Genomic DNA, 16,556 nt, shown 5'->3' with positions numbered 1-16,556 from the left:
ATCATGTGCTCCACATTCTTTGCCACTTCTCCACTTACAAGTATCTGCTTCAGTCAGAAATCTTATCCTTTTTTCTTTCTTTCAGCAGGATATCATTCCTTTAAAGTTCAGAAGAAGAGAGCAATGATTAACATGACTCAATCAATACTATACAGATACCAGAAGGGTGGAATACTAGTCTATTATAGCAAAAACAACAAGGAGCCCTGTGGCACCTTAAAGACTATTGGATAAATCGTGGCATAAGCTTTTGTGGGCCAAAGACCACTTCATCAGATGCATGAAGTGGTAACCTAGGTGAGCAGATGGATAAACTCCAAGTGCAAAAAGAAGTACCATATAAAAAGTTAGAAAAGGGGCAAGACACAATCACATCTCCTTGGTTTTCTGTCGAACAATTATCGATACTTGACAAAGCTTTTGGTAAGAATATTCTCATGAAAGTTACAGGATTTGATAATGGTCTATGCAATATCCTTAGGTTATATTCAAATACTGTATTTTCTCAAATAGAAGACGACACTGGATTTAAGATAACCCCCTTAAAAATATAGGTTAAATACAGGTTATCATTGATTAAGGGTTATGCCTGTATTTATCTGAAAGGAAGGGGACTCTGAATTTAAGATGACCCCCGATTCCTAATATGAAAGAACTTGCAAAAAAATTAGTTCTGGATTCAGGTAAATAGGTTATATTATATTCTGGAGCTACATTACAGGCGTGTGAAGCTTACTGACCCTTTTAAAAACAATGACTGACATAACGAGGTGGGTCTCACGATCCGTGAGACCTGCTTTTTGCAAAACTGCGGGGAGAGTGGGCTAAGCCCGCTCTCCCCGCAGACAAGCGGGCAGGGAGACCTGGGCAGCTGGATTGGCCGCCCACACGATTGCCGGCTCCGTGACGGAGCCAGCAGGGACTGGGGGGAGCGGGGGCCGCGTGCAGGGCATACTGCTTGAGTGTGCAGGGCATACTGGGGAGACCCACGGAGCCGGGAGTCAGCTTTTTGCCTCTCCTCCGTGGGTCTACTCGCGAGTAGCCGCACTGCGGCTACTCACGAACAGATAGCCCAGGTTTGCGGAGCACTCGCTCCGCAAACCCGGGCTATGGGGAGGGCTATAGGAGCAGGTTAACCGCTCGAGAACCAGCGGGCTCACAGCTGAGCCCAGTGGTTCTGACGATCGGCAAAAATCAGGCTCGCAGAGGCTAGCCCGATTTTTGCTGATTGTCAGAATAGCCCCAATGTCTAAAGATGAAGGGAGCATATTGCAGCACCACTGCTGTGGACATGGAAGCAGCAGTGCCACTGGGGAGGGTTGCATAGTTTCTCTCTTCTGTGACACAACTGAACTATGGTAATGCTGGTAGCACAACCAACATCCTCCCCAGCGGCACTACTGGTTCCGTGTCCACAGCAGCTGCACCACAATACCCTCTCATCACCATCCCAGGTTGCAGCGCATTCTGTCACTGCATTATCTGACATAAATCATAAGGCAGAAAATAATATCTTGAAATGTTGGACTGAGTCTGCCTGGGGTTCAATTCATTCCTCTAGAAAAACATGGAATTGACTTAGGGCCAGCCCTAAGGTTACTGTCAATGTATTATTTATGTAAGCCAATTATAATTTTCTGCCAAGCAAATTCACACACAAAGGATCATGCTATTGGAAAGTCATGAGTGCTAGCTTCTAGATTACAGTTCTAGAATATTCCAAAAAGCTTCAGAATGTTCCAGAGCTACCAGTACATAGGCATGGATCAAATACCAGGCACTGCAAAGATCCTGAAGAAGAATTTACAATTATTTTTATACTGTACTTATCAGATGTATCCATTTTATTTAGCAGAACCCTAGAAAGAACACTCTTTCTGAATTGGGAATGGTGCACACACAAAAATTTTGCAGCATGGTATTATGTAACACAATGGTCAAACTAAATAAATTGATTAAAAATACTGGTGAACAATATCAAGTGATCAGGCAGTTTTTCATACTGCAGAGAAAACAAGTCAAACAAAGGAAAATGTGAATGGGCTGAGATCACAAGAGCAGTTTTAAGTCAGCAACTAAAATATATGAGGCAGGCCTATTGAGAGGACCAGGATATTGCCAATGAGACCTCCCTAGCCCCTTCCTCAGTGGGAATTTTTACTTGTTAGAAGGGAAGGTACAGACTTATTCCCAGTCAGTAAAGGATGTATCCTAATCCTTCCACGTTGATTGTAGGGATGTGCAGGAATCAATTTTTTTATTTGAATTGAAACCATATCGAATCACCCTTGATTTGTTCTGTGCCTGAATCTGCCCCCCCCCATCACCCCAGATTCAATTTAGATTTGATTTTATTTGGGTTTGGATCAATTTGGACCACTTATAAAGGTCCTTATAAAGAACCACTTATAAAGGTCCTTATAAAGAACCACTTATAAAGGTCTTTAAAAAGGTCATAGGGGCACCAAATTTGGGTGGTGGGTAGGTCCCCATGGTTGCCACCTATCACCCATATCTCAAGGCAGTAGGGCACTTGGTTGATTTTTAATGATTTCCTTTAGTTATTACTGATTTTGTATATTTCCGCCATAGGAAATAATGGGGATTCAAGGTTGCCCAAGCCTAACATGGATCCCCAGCTTTAATTTTTTTTTTAAAGCTAAGCTCTAGCTCTTGTAGAAGCGGAGTTATTGAGCAAAATGTGTGGTCACTATTTTTCAAGTGTTTGGATTCCTTGGTGTATAATAACTTTTCCTCATAATGAATCCCTATGAGGATTCACTTATGCCTTCATTTCTTCTGTTCATTTTGACTGTCAATGGACAGTGCCAACTGTCAATTGCCATGTGTCGACTACACACACACACACACACTGGGGTATTCAGTTTATATTTTTAGGGATCTTTGATGTGGCTATATTCTTTGGTGTCTTCATTACACACCTTCATTTCTTCTGTTCATTTTTACCCCACTGCTTTGCGGGTGGGGAATTAGTGGCATCCCATGTGCCAACTACCTCCCAACCCACAAGCCAGTGGGTACTCAGTTTATATTTTAGGAATGTTTTAGGTGTTTAGACTCTTTGGTGTGTAATAAATCCTCATAGGGATTCACTGAGTAAAAATAATTATACACCTAAGAATCCAAACACTTGAAAAATAGTGACCACACATTTTGCTCCATAACTCCACTTCTACAAGGGCTAGAGATTAGCTTTTTAAGAAACTGAAAGCTGGGAATCAAGGGAAATTAATAGGAGGAAACCGAATCTTGAATCCATTTCAATCTGGCACAATTTGATTTGTACCCAAATCTAGCCAATGGACCACAGGGGCAATTTGTTCTGTCTCCAAATCACCCAAATCAGCTAGATTCGGGTACAAATTGATTTGTACCCGAATCACATCCCTAGTTGATTGTCAGTGCTGAAAACAAATGGAACAATCCGCTATTGCTGTTTACTTCCCACTGACCCCAATAAACCCTTTTCATTCCACAGTGTTGTCCCACCAAGACAGCATTAGAAAGGGAAAAGCCACTCCACTAAACACTGCAGGAAAGCTGCTGATCTAGAAACTAATAGGCACTCACCTTGTGCCAAGGCCAGCTTACTTGGTTTTGTCCCAGTTACATTTGAGATATGTGAGCATTTGCCTTCCATACTGTATCCATTTTATTTATTTAATTAATTTCATTTATACATCACCCATTCAAAATGGCTCAGGGCAGTTCACAATAAAAAATAAAACCATTTCAAATAAAACATAAAATAAAACCAGTTAAAATATAGACATACAATCCACTTTAAAACCATTAAAATCATTTAAATATTATTACAAGCCAGGCTGAAAAGAGTCTTTAGGTCTTTATTTTGTAGGAGAACTTCTATATTTGTATAAATATATAAAGAGCCCCTGGTGGCGCAGTGGTAAAACTGCCGCCCTATAACCAGAAGGTTACAAGTTTAATCCTGACCAGGGGCTCAAGGTTGACTCAGCCTTCCATCCTTCCGAGGTCGGTAAAATGAGTACCCAGAATGTTGGGGGCAATATGCTAAATCATTGTAAACCGCTTAGAGAGCTTCCAGCTATAGAGCTGTATATAAATGTAAGTGTTATTGCTATTGCTAAATATATCATCAGTCTACATTCATATAAATATATAGTCAAGGCTGGAAAATAAGACAATAGGGCCTTGCACACGATCATATGGGGAGGTTTGGGCACCTTTTTAGACTGGTGATTCTCTTTATTGAGCAGGGCCCTCTCAGTCCTGAGTACAGTATCTCTCCAGTGGCTATTGCTGTTGTCCAGTGTTCCCTCTAATTTTTTTCATCAGTAAGAGGACTGAGTTTTGTTCTGTGCAGCAGTATTAAGGCAGTGTATGTAAAATGTAAAAACATTCACAGATGCCAGCCCTGTAGCCACAATTCTCTATTACAAACATGGGCTCCTGCTTCTAGAAATGGCAAATGCACCCACACAATAATATATCAGTGTAGAACGACTGCTATTTTCATGGGTTGGAGGGATTTGTGCAGGTTCTCATGAGCCTGCAAACCTGAGCTTCATGCCTCCTACCTGCATTTAGATAATCAATAGCCCTTTTGTGTATTCAAATGTCAACCCTCTATTACTCATTTTGGATTAGTAGTAGTAGTAACACAGTAGTGTGCCTATTTGGCCCACCTTTCTTCCCAGGAGCACCAACTGCTGCACAAGGTTCTCCACCACCCATTTTAACCTCACAACAACCCAGTGAAGTTGGTTAGCCTGAGAAAGTGTGACTGGTGCAAAGTCACTCGACTGTTTCATAGTCACTCGACTGGTTCAAAAGTTTGCTTCATAGCTGAGCAAACATTTGAACCCAATTTTTCTCACTTCTAGTCCACAAGAAAATCTCACCTGTCTTTTTGGTCAGGCTGCCTAAAATGATCATTACAATGGACACCCTTCCTCATATTTAAAAAAAGAGCATTACCTCATTCCAGTATCCAGGGATTTGATACAATAAATAAGTGTATAAGGAAAGGAAAAAAGAGGCTCAAAATAAAGTACCAGGGATGCCTGCAGACAAAAACTCTCCATTCCAACTTAGACAGAATAATAACTTACAAACAGTAAAACTATTTAAAGCTTTTTATGACAAGCAATCAATTCAACAATGCAAACTATTTGACACTAACATTCTGCTGCTGTTATTATGTAAGTGTGACTCCTGACTAATTTATGAATCAGAGAGATTTGGCACATCTCCTCCTCAGTTCAGCTGCTAAAGCTTCCACCCAGTGACCCCATGTTAGCATACCCTGCTTAGGTTAATGGAGTCCGGTTCTTTGGCTAACTGCCTTCATGATTCTTCATCCTTGCTAGCTGAATTTGACCAAGTGTCTGTTGCTGTTGTTGCAGTGACAAATGACACTTCAATCAGTTTATTCAGCATACCCAACCTCTCAGTGTTTTGAGATGTATATTGTTAACATAATTCAAGATAGGAACTTGAAAGATCTAAAAAGTGTTTGACATCTGGCACAGTGACTCAATTAATTACTGTGCTGAATTAATTAGTCTGCTGGCTCCCCTGAGCCAACAACCACAAGTTTAAACTCAGACTGCTATTACCACTTGGAAAATGAACCAATTTAAAAGGAGTACTCAGTGTTCAGATTTTATTTGAGGCTGAGTAAAGGCAGAGGTGATTTGTCTGCAAGAAAATACATGCCAAATTGCTGCCCCTATTCTCATTATCAAGGGTAGCAATGAATGATAGCAAATCATGAAAGTTACCAAACCACAAATGCATCACAGAAAACTAGTGTTTGGAGAATACTGCAGTCTTGAGTCCGGTGTTCCCTGTAAGAGGGATTCCTAAATGTTGTTGACTACAATCTCCAGCCACTGCAACTGGGAATACTGGGAGCTGTAGTCAACAAAATCAGGGAATCCCTCTTACAGGGAACACTGCTTGAGTCTATAAATATATTACTCTATTCTATATAGACAAAGAAGCAGGTAACAGGTACAACACATTTAACCCTTTGGATAGAGATTAAGACACTTTTTGTTTCATTGTAGAATCCTGGAAATACCCATATACTTCCTTTTAAAAAAATTAAAGTATATTTGTATGCTTCAAAGGTACAGACAAGTAGCAGAATATGAACACAACAGCTGCCATCCTGACTAATGATGTGGAGAACAGCATGCAAAGCACCTCTGCAGTATTCAGTAATTCAGGGTTGTGTTGCACATGCAGGGTAGAGTGTGTGTATTTCACCCAGAAACATTTCCTGTGACCCTGAAGTAGGTCCCTGAAGGTTGTGCAACCTAACTGCACAATGCTATCTTCAAGTGACAAGAACAGAATTGACTGAATGAGGATTGAATTTGTACTAAATCCCCTATACAAAGTCCATGTTACGATGGTGTACAAAAGTTATGATGGCATTATTAATGTTACTGTATAACTACAGCGATGCAAGGAGAAAGGAATCAACAGACTTGGAAGTATGGAGGAGTAGTATCGGAGCAGAATCCTATCTTGCACCAGAGCTAAGGCCTGGCTGCCTAACAAAATAGGTGTTGTAAGTAATACACACAAATTAAAGTCAATGAAGCTATTCTCATTAGTGAGCAAACCGGGCTGGGCTGGGCAATTCATAAAGCACTCTTGGTGATGTAGCCACAATGAATAAACAATCACAGCAGATTATGTGGTCTATGCTTTTAACTCCTTTATCATACTTATGAACCTTTGGTTATTTTTAAGGACTTCTGACTTCAGTGGAGTGAATCTGTAATGCAGCATACGCATTAACATGTGCTTTATGAATTATAACATAAGTTAAAGAATGCAGGCAGCCCGGGCATTCACACAAATGGGGAATGGGGTAGAAGTGCACACTCACACCCTTCCATTTCATGATTAGCCCAGGTGCAAAACCAAGACTGATCCCAGCCCTCCACATGAGCAACCTTATCTGGGTAGGACTGTGCAAGCAAGTTTTCAAGTTCTCCATAAATCTTCACCAGGCTGGATGTTTAGCAAAGGAAAAAGGGTGGTGAGATGGCTGGACATTATTAAATGATGAAATAGCCCTAAAAGCCAGCAGCTTATACTAGTATTGAAGATGGAGTACAGAAAGAAGAGTTAAGTAGGCTTGTGTTGATCAGCTCACTAGGTGCTAGACAAAATCCCAGGCTGCATGAAGGGTGCACTTCTGGGATGAAGGAGAAAAAATAATGGCTACTGCTTAAAATATATATATATAACCAAACAGTCTAACTGGATATAAACAATGAGGCTGTTCTTACGATCAACCAAAACCGGGCTAAGGAAGCCAAGCCTGGTCTTGGCTGCTTGTAAAAACCTTCAGGATCATGCAAACCCATCTACACAGACACCCTCTTAAATGAGGTTAAGGGAGTGCTTGCTCCCTTAAACCCATTTCCCTGCTCGTGTGCAGAGCTGACTGCTTTTAGCTGGTGCTGGAACATGGACAGGAGGGTACCTATCATTGGGGGAATCTCCATAATGCACTGCGGACTCGCATGAAGCATTGTGGGAGGTCAGAGGGCTGGGGTGACACTTCCCAGCCCCTACCCTCCGTGCTGGCAGAGGAGGCAGTTGCATCAGAGCAATGATCATCTGGGGGCAGGGGTAGGTTTTTCAAGCCTTCATACCCACTCAGCCTCAAGCCATTTCTCACTTATCCTGAGAAAGGGCTCAATATCTATGTTTAGAAAACATGCAATCCAGCAGTTAGTGTGGACTGCCAGTACTGTGTTCATTCCCCAGCACTAACTGAAGAACAATTACTTCTGTAAAAGAAAAACATGGTAGCCATTATACTAGTAATGCTTGAAATTAATTTCAGCGATGATGAAGTATGGAGAACCAAACTCACCTTCTGCCTTTTAACATTTTATCAAATGCACAGAATAGCCACTGTCATGAATCCCAGGGCTTAAATCAGGAACTGAATAGATTCAGGCTGAGACTTGTGAGCTACTTAGCAATCTGGGTGTTCAGACAGAGAAGAGAATAGGGATCTGCAACATTAGTTCATAGCATGAAGTTTCTGGGATGCCTAGGCCTGCTATAAATACCAGGAACATGGTGTTATGGCTTTGATTGACCAAGAGATCAGTTTTAGTTCCATCAATGGACAGGAGAGTCATTGGGCTGGAAAACTCCCATCCCAGGTCTAGATTTGGATGAGTGTGCCACAGGCAGGGCTTGGTCACAACACCTACTATCAATGAACTAACTGAAAAATTCCAAACGGTACTAACCCTAAAATTTACAGTGCTACCTTCTCAGTGCTTCCTCTTCCAAGACTTCTCTTTTTAGTTATAATCGGCAGCTCTTAAAGAACTGCAAGCAGTATTACAACATTTGATGTATCTTAACATACCAGTGTGTTGTTATTCAAATCCATCTTCCCAGCAAATGGTCCCCATGTTGTTCCAATTGGAAGTTGTTGTCGACTTTGGATCTTGCGCTCCCCATCCTTCTGGAACACCTCCAACTCCCCTAATAAATAAAGAAAATGAACAGTGCTTAACACACCTCCACTTTTGTCTTACAACAAACTTACCAACCTTTGTATTTGTCTTCTGTGAACACTGGATTGTATAAAAAGATGTATACATTTCCCAGCTAATTTTTCCCCCTATTATAGCTTAACTGGCTGGTTTTATGCTTTAACATATGATTATCCACTTTGAGTATTTGGAATAGGGTAGGCTACAGGAATAAAAAAAATAAATGTTTTATTTCTGCCATCAGGTAGTAATAAGTTATGGCAGGAATTCACCAACAAGCTGCAAACATATAAAAGGAGTGTTGACAATTATAAGCAGCAGGGAATCCTATACACTCTGGTGGTGGCTAAAGAAATCAAAGTCTGTTGTTTCTAAAATCTAGCCTTTGTATGTGTTTTAGTTTCAAACCCAGAATGGTAAACAATTCTATTCAAAGGAAATGAGTAGTGTTCCCTAGGATATTATCTAAGAATATGTGAATGGGCAGAAATTGTGAGAACAATTTTCAGTAGCCAGTGACCACAATGTCACTATACATTAAAATAATGTCAGATACACTATTAAAAACAAGTGCCTTTTAATTTGGTATGTATTTCTTCAGGATTGTATGCAGGATGAGAATAGGAACAGAACATTGGGTGCTTTCCCTCCCATCCTTCTCCCACTTTCTTCCCCATAGATTAAATGGGGGAGACCCCACATATATCTGAATATGGGATCTCCTTGAACCTGCAAGAGAGACTTTAAGTTAACAGCACAGCTGAAAGAATTCAAAATGCTTTGTTGCAGCATAAAAATGAATTTTTAAGAATTTGGCCTTCTAATTCATGTGTAGTGGAATTAGGAAATAAAATTTTATCTGAAACATTCAGCACTCCAAAACTAGCTACCAAACATATAAATACACTGATGTTACCATGAGACTGTTCAGATGTTCTGAATGCTGACTAATGAATGCAAATAACTGTTCAAATAAGTGATCTGCTCACATGAGCAGTGAACTGAGGAATCCAGAAATCTTTGTTCACTGAAAAAGCTGCTGAGATATTTCATTTTCTGGCACTACACTGCTCACATGAGTAGATTCCTCACATGAGCCATTATTTATGCTCATCATTCAGCTTGAACTATGTCTGAACTGGTTCTAACCTTCAGGATGTTCCCTCTTACAAAATACTAAAATTTAAACAAATTTTGTGATGATCATGGAAGACTGCATGTTTCCCTTCCCCCAGAAATCTCATTTTTGATTTTATAATTTCCAAAAATAGACCATGAAACATGATGCATGATTTCTCAGATACTTTAAATCTGCATAATCCTGAAGTGGCTTTGTGTGCAGCTGTACTGATATACACTGGCTAAGAATCTGTGAAGAGGAAAACCTGTCCATCATGATGATAGTTTCAGACATATGCAAAGGCAATATGTAAACTGGAAGCAGTGTAAGTATGCATTATTTAACTCAAACTTATATTCTTACAAAATGCTCATAGGCTCCATGAAATAAAATTGAATTGACATGTGTTTTGAATAGTGCTGAACCAAATTTTCACACATGAGCATTTCCGAGGAAAAAGTAGAAAAACAGACTGGGAAGCGGAAAGCCTCTCACAAAAATAACTCATCTTAGGGATCTTTCACCTTTTTTCATGCCCGTGTATAGTTTGAATATGCTGCTGCTTCATTGCCATTTTAAGGTCCAACAAACAAGGGATCACAGTGAATATGATGTCCTTGTGGCCCATGTAACCAATCAAATTTGTCTAGCTGAGACATCACTGTCAACATGATGGCAAATGAAGCCTTCACATTGCCCTCATTCTGAATTGACGAGGGGGAGAGGAATGCATCTCCATTCTGAGGCAACTGGGCTGATCCTCTGCATCATGCCATGCTGCACTGGCAATTTCATTATTTGTGAGCTGTGTGAGCAAAATTTTCACTCCAGTGTAGCTCAGCTTCCACAGAAAGTGGATGTCCATCCAAATCTGCATCCACATTCTGTGGCAACTGGTTAATTACTCTTGACTGGAATGAGATGAGAGAACATCACCCCAGTTACTTTGACAGTCAGGCTACATTCCCTCTTGCCTTCAAAATCCACCCCTCCATGAACACATTTGCACCCTTTTATACTGTGAAATACAGTGAAAATAGCACTGTGAAAATAGCCAAAATGGGGCACCTCTTCATGGAAAGGCATTTATGGAAAGCACCTTCCATCTCAACTCAGTGCTAGCTCTGATTTTTTTTCTTTCTTATAGAGAATTACAGTATATGCACACATATACATGTGATAGTATTTTTGTCTACATAAAGATGAAACCAACAGTATTTGTCTGCCTTTACACATTAAAAGCAAGCATGTCTATGGACATGTCACATTTAACTGATACCAGAGGAATCATGAGGATCTTTGAAAACCCTTTTAAAAAAATAATTCAGCCTCCCTTTCTGCCACTGACATTTTTCATTTGAGAAGGGTTCAGACTCAGTCAAACAGTGACTCCTTATCTATACCTGTGGATTTACAAGCAGGCCTGTCTTTTAATGGATTAAGAACGACAAACTTAGGGCAGATCATTCAGTGATAACGAAACATCTAGCAAAGTTCCCAGTTGCACAGGATGATGCTATTCTTTTAAAGCAGGGAACAGTCATTAATAGCACTATTTCAAGGATGTTTAGGCAAGATCAGAGATGCAAAAGCTAACCAATAAGGTATTTACTAATCAACATATATACTACCTTTCCCTTCTTATTGTTATACATGTAATAAATTATCACCATGTTTCAGTGCAATTTATGAATCCATACCTTATATTTGGTAATTCCAAATAGTTATTGTACTCCACTTTACATTACCCAAAATGAATTTGCATCATTTTGACTGCAGTAAAGAAGGGATGTATATGTTTAAATGTTAATACTTCCAGTATTAAGTAGAAATTCTACCATTAATGTCAAAGAAGGGAGCAAATTATAATTGTAGCCCAAAAGGTGTCGGCAGAATTCAGCTGACTTCAATGATCTGCTGGATCAAGACTTAGTTATAAAGGCTCTCCACACAAGCAGTGTGGAGAGCCGAAAGGGGTTTAGCGGGGAGAGCGAGCTTGACCTGCTCTACCCGCACACAAGCATTCAGCCCTCCCTAGGCAGCTGGATCGGCTGCCCACATGATTACCGACTCCATCACGGAGCCGGTTGGGGCTGCGGGGATTGGAGTCTGCCCGGCCCCCAGAAATCCCAGCATGCACCACGCAAGTATGCGGGGCATTCTGGGGAAACCCCCAACACCGAGAGGCTTATTTTAGTCTCCCAGTCAGGGGTCTCTTCGTGAGTCCCTGTGGCGACTCACAATCAGGGAAACAGGGTTAGCAGAGCGCTAGGTCTGCTACCCTCGTTTAAGGGGAGGGGGAATTAGGACGGCTAACAGCCAGGAGCCACATGGCTTCTGGTGCTGCACATGACCACATGAAGCCAGGCTGGGCTCCCTTAGCCCAGTTTTGCACAGTCGTGAGAATAGCCTGTCTCTTTGCAAACTAACCAACTTCATAACCAGTTATTTGATCCCCACTGGCCCATAATAAAAGATATAAGCCAAGAAGAAAATGAATCTATAGCACTATGAACCAGCTCAGGGAAAATGTCTAGATATCATCAATTAGCGTCAACTTACATTGCCCTGCACATTCAGACCTCCAAAGGTTCTGTACAGTGCTTGGCTGACGCTCGAAGCTATGCCAATGTTATATGTCACATTAGCAGTCTTACTGGTACTCATAATAATTTTACAAAAGCCTTCATCCAGTCACCCTAGTCATTGTATTTCATGTACTCCAAAATACAGCCAATTCTTATGCTTTGTGAGTGTAGGGGCACTAGATTGTTGTTTGCAGAGACACGCAGCTACAGGGGCTAAGGAGCCAGAAGGACAAAAAGGGTTTTGGCAACTAAACAGGGTGATGTAGGTATCCAGGAATACATTTTTATTTTCTTCCTATTTGCACAACGTCCTCCAGCTGTATCACTGTTTTAAAAAAGAAAGATACTCAGAGGCTATTCTCACACGCAGTGAAAATTGGGCTAGAGAAGCCCAGCCTGCTTTTTGCTGCGCGTGAGAGGCACCAGGAGCCATATGGCTCTGGGCAGCAAGCGCGCCTAAATGCCCTCCCTCTTAAATGACGTTAACAGAGTGAGCGCTCCATTAATCCTGTTTTACTGATTGTGAGTCTGCTGTGGCTGCTTGCAGCCGCAGCAGGCACACGCGGGGAGGAGGGAGCCCTGAAATGCATTACTGGGCTCCAGAGGCAGGGCACCACATGGAGCCGCTTCCCTTTGCCCGACCCCCGGAGCGCCCGAGCGAGCCACGGCCAGGCGCGGGAGCGCCCAAGAGAAGCCACCACTTCTCTTGGGGAGAAGGCGCTGATCGTCTGCAGAGAGGTACGCATTTTCAGGCTTCCTCCTCGCAAAACAGGGTAGCCTTTCCCACCTGATAATGGGAAGAGCTTCTCAGCCTTTTAGAAGAGAAAAACAGAAAGTAAGGAAGACAATAAAAATAGAAGCAGGATATTTATTCAAGTAGTCATCTATGCAGTTAATCAATGAGAGCTGTGCCTGTGCAAAACAACTTTGGAAATTTCTAGTACTTCAGCAGGGAACTTTCCTTTCTGCTAAGTTCCTCCTAACCACTAGCAGAACAAACAGGGACAAGCACTGGAGAAAGAGGTGGTATGCCTGCCTGCACAGGTGACTAAAACAAGCAATCTGTTTGTGTCCTTCTGTGCAGTCACACCAACGACAGAAAAGTGAACTGACCAACCTAGTGGTGAGTGCTGTATTCATAGAGTCATCAAATTTTAGAGGTGGAAGAACCATGGAGGTCTGGTCCAACTGTGTGCTCACTGCAGGAATCTGCTCAGCAACACTTAAAGATGGCTACCCAACTTTTTGTTTTAAGAGAAAGCGCACTCACTACTGTGCAAGGCAGACTGTTCCACTACCAAACAATTCTCACAGTAAGGATTCCACCTAATGTATAGCCTGCATCTGCTTCCTTGCAGTTTCAACCCATTAGTTCAGGGCTGCTCTACTTTGGCCCTCCTGCAGATGTTGGCATACAACTCCCATAATTCCTAGCTATGCGATGGCATTTGCTTGGGGATTATGGGAGTTGTAGTACAACATCTGGGGGCCCAAGGTTAAGAAACCCTGATTCAGGACATGGTTTTGCCTATAAGAACCCCCTTCAAACATGGGATCACACTTTTGCTTTTGGGATTGTGACTTGCTCTTGCCATTGCATCTGCCACACTTGCTGTCCTGTGTGCACCTTGCCATCAGATGCTGTACCCCTATAATGCCCGGGTGTGCTAATGAGCTTGCTCTCTGCCTGAGCTCCTCAGAGAGAATTTCCTCAGTGAGATCTAGGTAGATATGACAAATGACTTTCCTCTTTCTCTCCCTCTTTCATCCCTAAAGCTCCTAACCACTAGCAGAACAAACAGGGACAAGCAGGCCAATCTCCAATCTCCCTTGGTTGGGCAAGGTGATTGAGAGGGTGGTGGCCGACCAGCTCCAGGCAATCTTGGAGAAAACTGGTTATCTAGACCCATTTCAAACTGGCTTTAGGGCTGGCTATGGGTTTGAGACAGCCTTGGTTGGCCTGATGGATGACCTTTACCGGGGAATCGTCAGAGGCAGTGTGACTCTGCTGGTTCTTCTGGATCTCTCGGCGGTGTTCGATACCATCGACCATGGTATCCTTCTGGATCGCCTGGGGGAGTTGGGGATAGGAGGCACTGCTTTGCAGTGGTTCCACTCCTATCTCTCGGGTAGATTCCAGATGGTGGAGCTTGGTGACAGTTGCTCCTCAAAACAGGAGCTGTTATATGGAGTCCCCCAGGGCTCCATTCTGTCACCAATGCTTTTCAATATCTACATGAAACCGCTGGTTGAGGTCATCAGGAGATTTGGTACTGGGTGTTATCAGTATGCTGATAACACCCAAATCTACTTCTTTTGATCTTCAGGAAATGGCACTCATTCTCTAAATGCCTGCCTACAGGCCATAATGGGCTGGATGAGGGAGAACAAATTGAAGCTGAATCCAAGCAAGGCAGAGGTGCTCATTGTGGGTGCTCAGAATCTGAGGGATGAGTTAGAAGAAATTCGTAATCTGAGATCATTGCTTTTAGCTGTTTTATTGGTTTTATTGTGTTTTAATAGTTTGATTTTAATTGTTAATTTGTTTTTAATTGTTTTTATCATGTTGTGAACCGCCCTGAGCCGTATCAGAAGGGCGGTATATAAATCAATCAATCAATCAATCAATCAATCAATCAAATAAATAAATAAATAAATAAATAAATAAATATCCCCATTCCTAGTATAGCAACTTGGAAATGTGCCTAACCACTTTTTCCTTTGCTGTACCCCTATTACCCCTCAATAAAGCAACTATTTGTTTTCAAAGTAACTTCTCCATCCTATTTCTCTCTCTTTCCAGTGCTTCCACTTCGCGGTCGCCTCCCACAAAGCTCTTAAGGTAGTTTTATTGCTGTTCACAGTTCACAGTTCTGTACCCATTTGACACCAATTTCCCCCACTTGAGTTGAAATATAATCATGGAGCTCACATGCTCACATGCCTCCCACAGACCTCGGAATATAAAAGACTCCATTATTTAAGCCATGTATGTTGATAGAAGGCAACAGCTCCCACCAAGACCTTAGCTACAAGTCCCCAATGTGTTGCATTAATCTGCTTCTTCACAAGGCACTGACAATGGGGATCTTCTGGCAAATAGTTCAACAAAGGAGTAAGTTGTTTTCCAGAGAAAATGTTGACAAGAGCCCATCAGATCTTCACAGTTGTAGATGGGCAGTGAGAGTGTCACAGCAGAACCAATCAATCAGAACTAATGATGCAGGGGGAAGGGCCATGGTCAGCATGGGGTAGCACACTCGGTGGCTTGTACCTGGTGGCTTGTCCCTGGATGGCTTCTCCATGAGGACTGAGCACCTCTGTTCCTTTCACTCTTTAGAGTTTTAGGAAAACTTTAAATTGGAAGCCTTCTTCTGGTGCTTTGACAACAAAACTCTGGAATTTGAACTGACCCTGGCGCAGGGGTCTAGCTAGGGGAGAGGGGGCCCGTGTTCATCCCTCTCTTGGGCGGCCCCCCAGAGTGAGGGAGACAATGAAGAAAATAGGGAGGGATAGAGCTGGAGGGCTCTCAAGAGCTGGGGGCCCGTGTTCTTTGAACCCTTTCGTTCAATTATAGCTACGGCCCTGCCCTGGCGGGACTCTTCACAGCAGAGGATACTGAGCATATACCTGTTCTTAAACCAGGCTTTTTGGGGATGGATGCTAAAGAACTGAATCAGATAGAAGTGACAATGTTCTAAACTGTCTGGAAAAACTTAAAACTAACAAATCGCCAGGGCCGGATGCACTGGTTGCCTGTTTGCTTCCAGGTCCAATTCTAAGTGATGGTTATCACCTACAAAACTCTTATGGACTTAGCCCCTGTATATCTCCAAGATCGCCTCTCTCAGCCAGTTGTATCCCATGCCATCCTTAGTGTCCCGGGACCTGGTGTCTGGTGCCTAGGTCCATAGGAGGGCATTCTCTGTGGACATCCCTCTTCTTCTTTCGAACACTCTCCCCCCCCCCCAGATTCATTCAGCCCCCTCCCTGTCTGCTTTTAAGGCCCATCTGTTTCACTAGGCTTTTGCCCTTTAATAATAATAATAATAATAATTATTATTATTATTATTATTATTATTATTATTATTATTATTTTACACAGTCAGACAGGTGTTATTGGTTTGTTTTATCCAGACATCGAGTCCTTCCCAAGGACCTAGGATGGCTGATTTTTATTGTCAATGTTGTTGCTGTTATAGATATCGTCGCAGAATATAGGCTGTTCCCAGGAAAGCTGCTTTTTGTAATTGGCTGATGGTGATTTCTGTGGCCCCTATGGTGTTGAGGTGCTCTTCAAGG

At 42.1% G+C, this 16,556-nt stretch overlaps 1 protein-coding gene across 4 annotated transcripts in view; it reads right to left on the bottom strand.

Moving 5' to 3' along the window:
- The window catches only part of ZFPM2 (zinc finger protein, FOG family member 2), a 563,228-nt gene that overhangs the window by 320,349 nt on the left and 226,323 nt on the right, over positions 1-16,556 (bottom strand). For all 4 annotated transcript variants that reach the window (XM_053244778.1, XM_053244780.1, XM_053244777.1 and 1 more), the window contains one exon: positions 8,417-8,535. In XM_053244778.1, coding sequence (XP_053100753.1) covers positions 8,417-8,535 — 119 coding nt within the window. The remainder of the gene's footprint in view (positions 1-8,416; positions 8,536-16,556) is intronic.

The sequence above is a fragment of the Hemicordylus capensis genome, chromosome 4 (genome assembly GCF_027244095.1).
Source record: "Hemicordylus capensis ecotype Gifberg chromosome 4, rHemCap1.1.pri, whole genome shotgun sequence".
NCBI classification, from domain to species: Eukaryota; Metazoa; Chordata; class Lepidosauria; order Squamata; family Cordylidae; genus Hemicordylus; species Hemicordylus capensis.
This window is presented reverse-complemented; position numbering and strand designations above follow the sequence as displayed.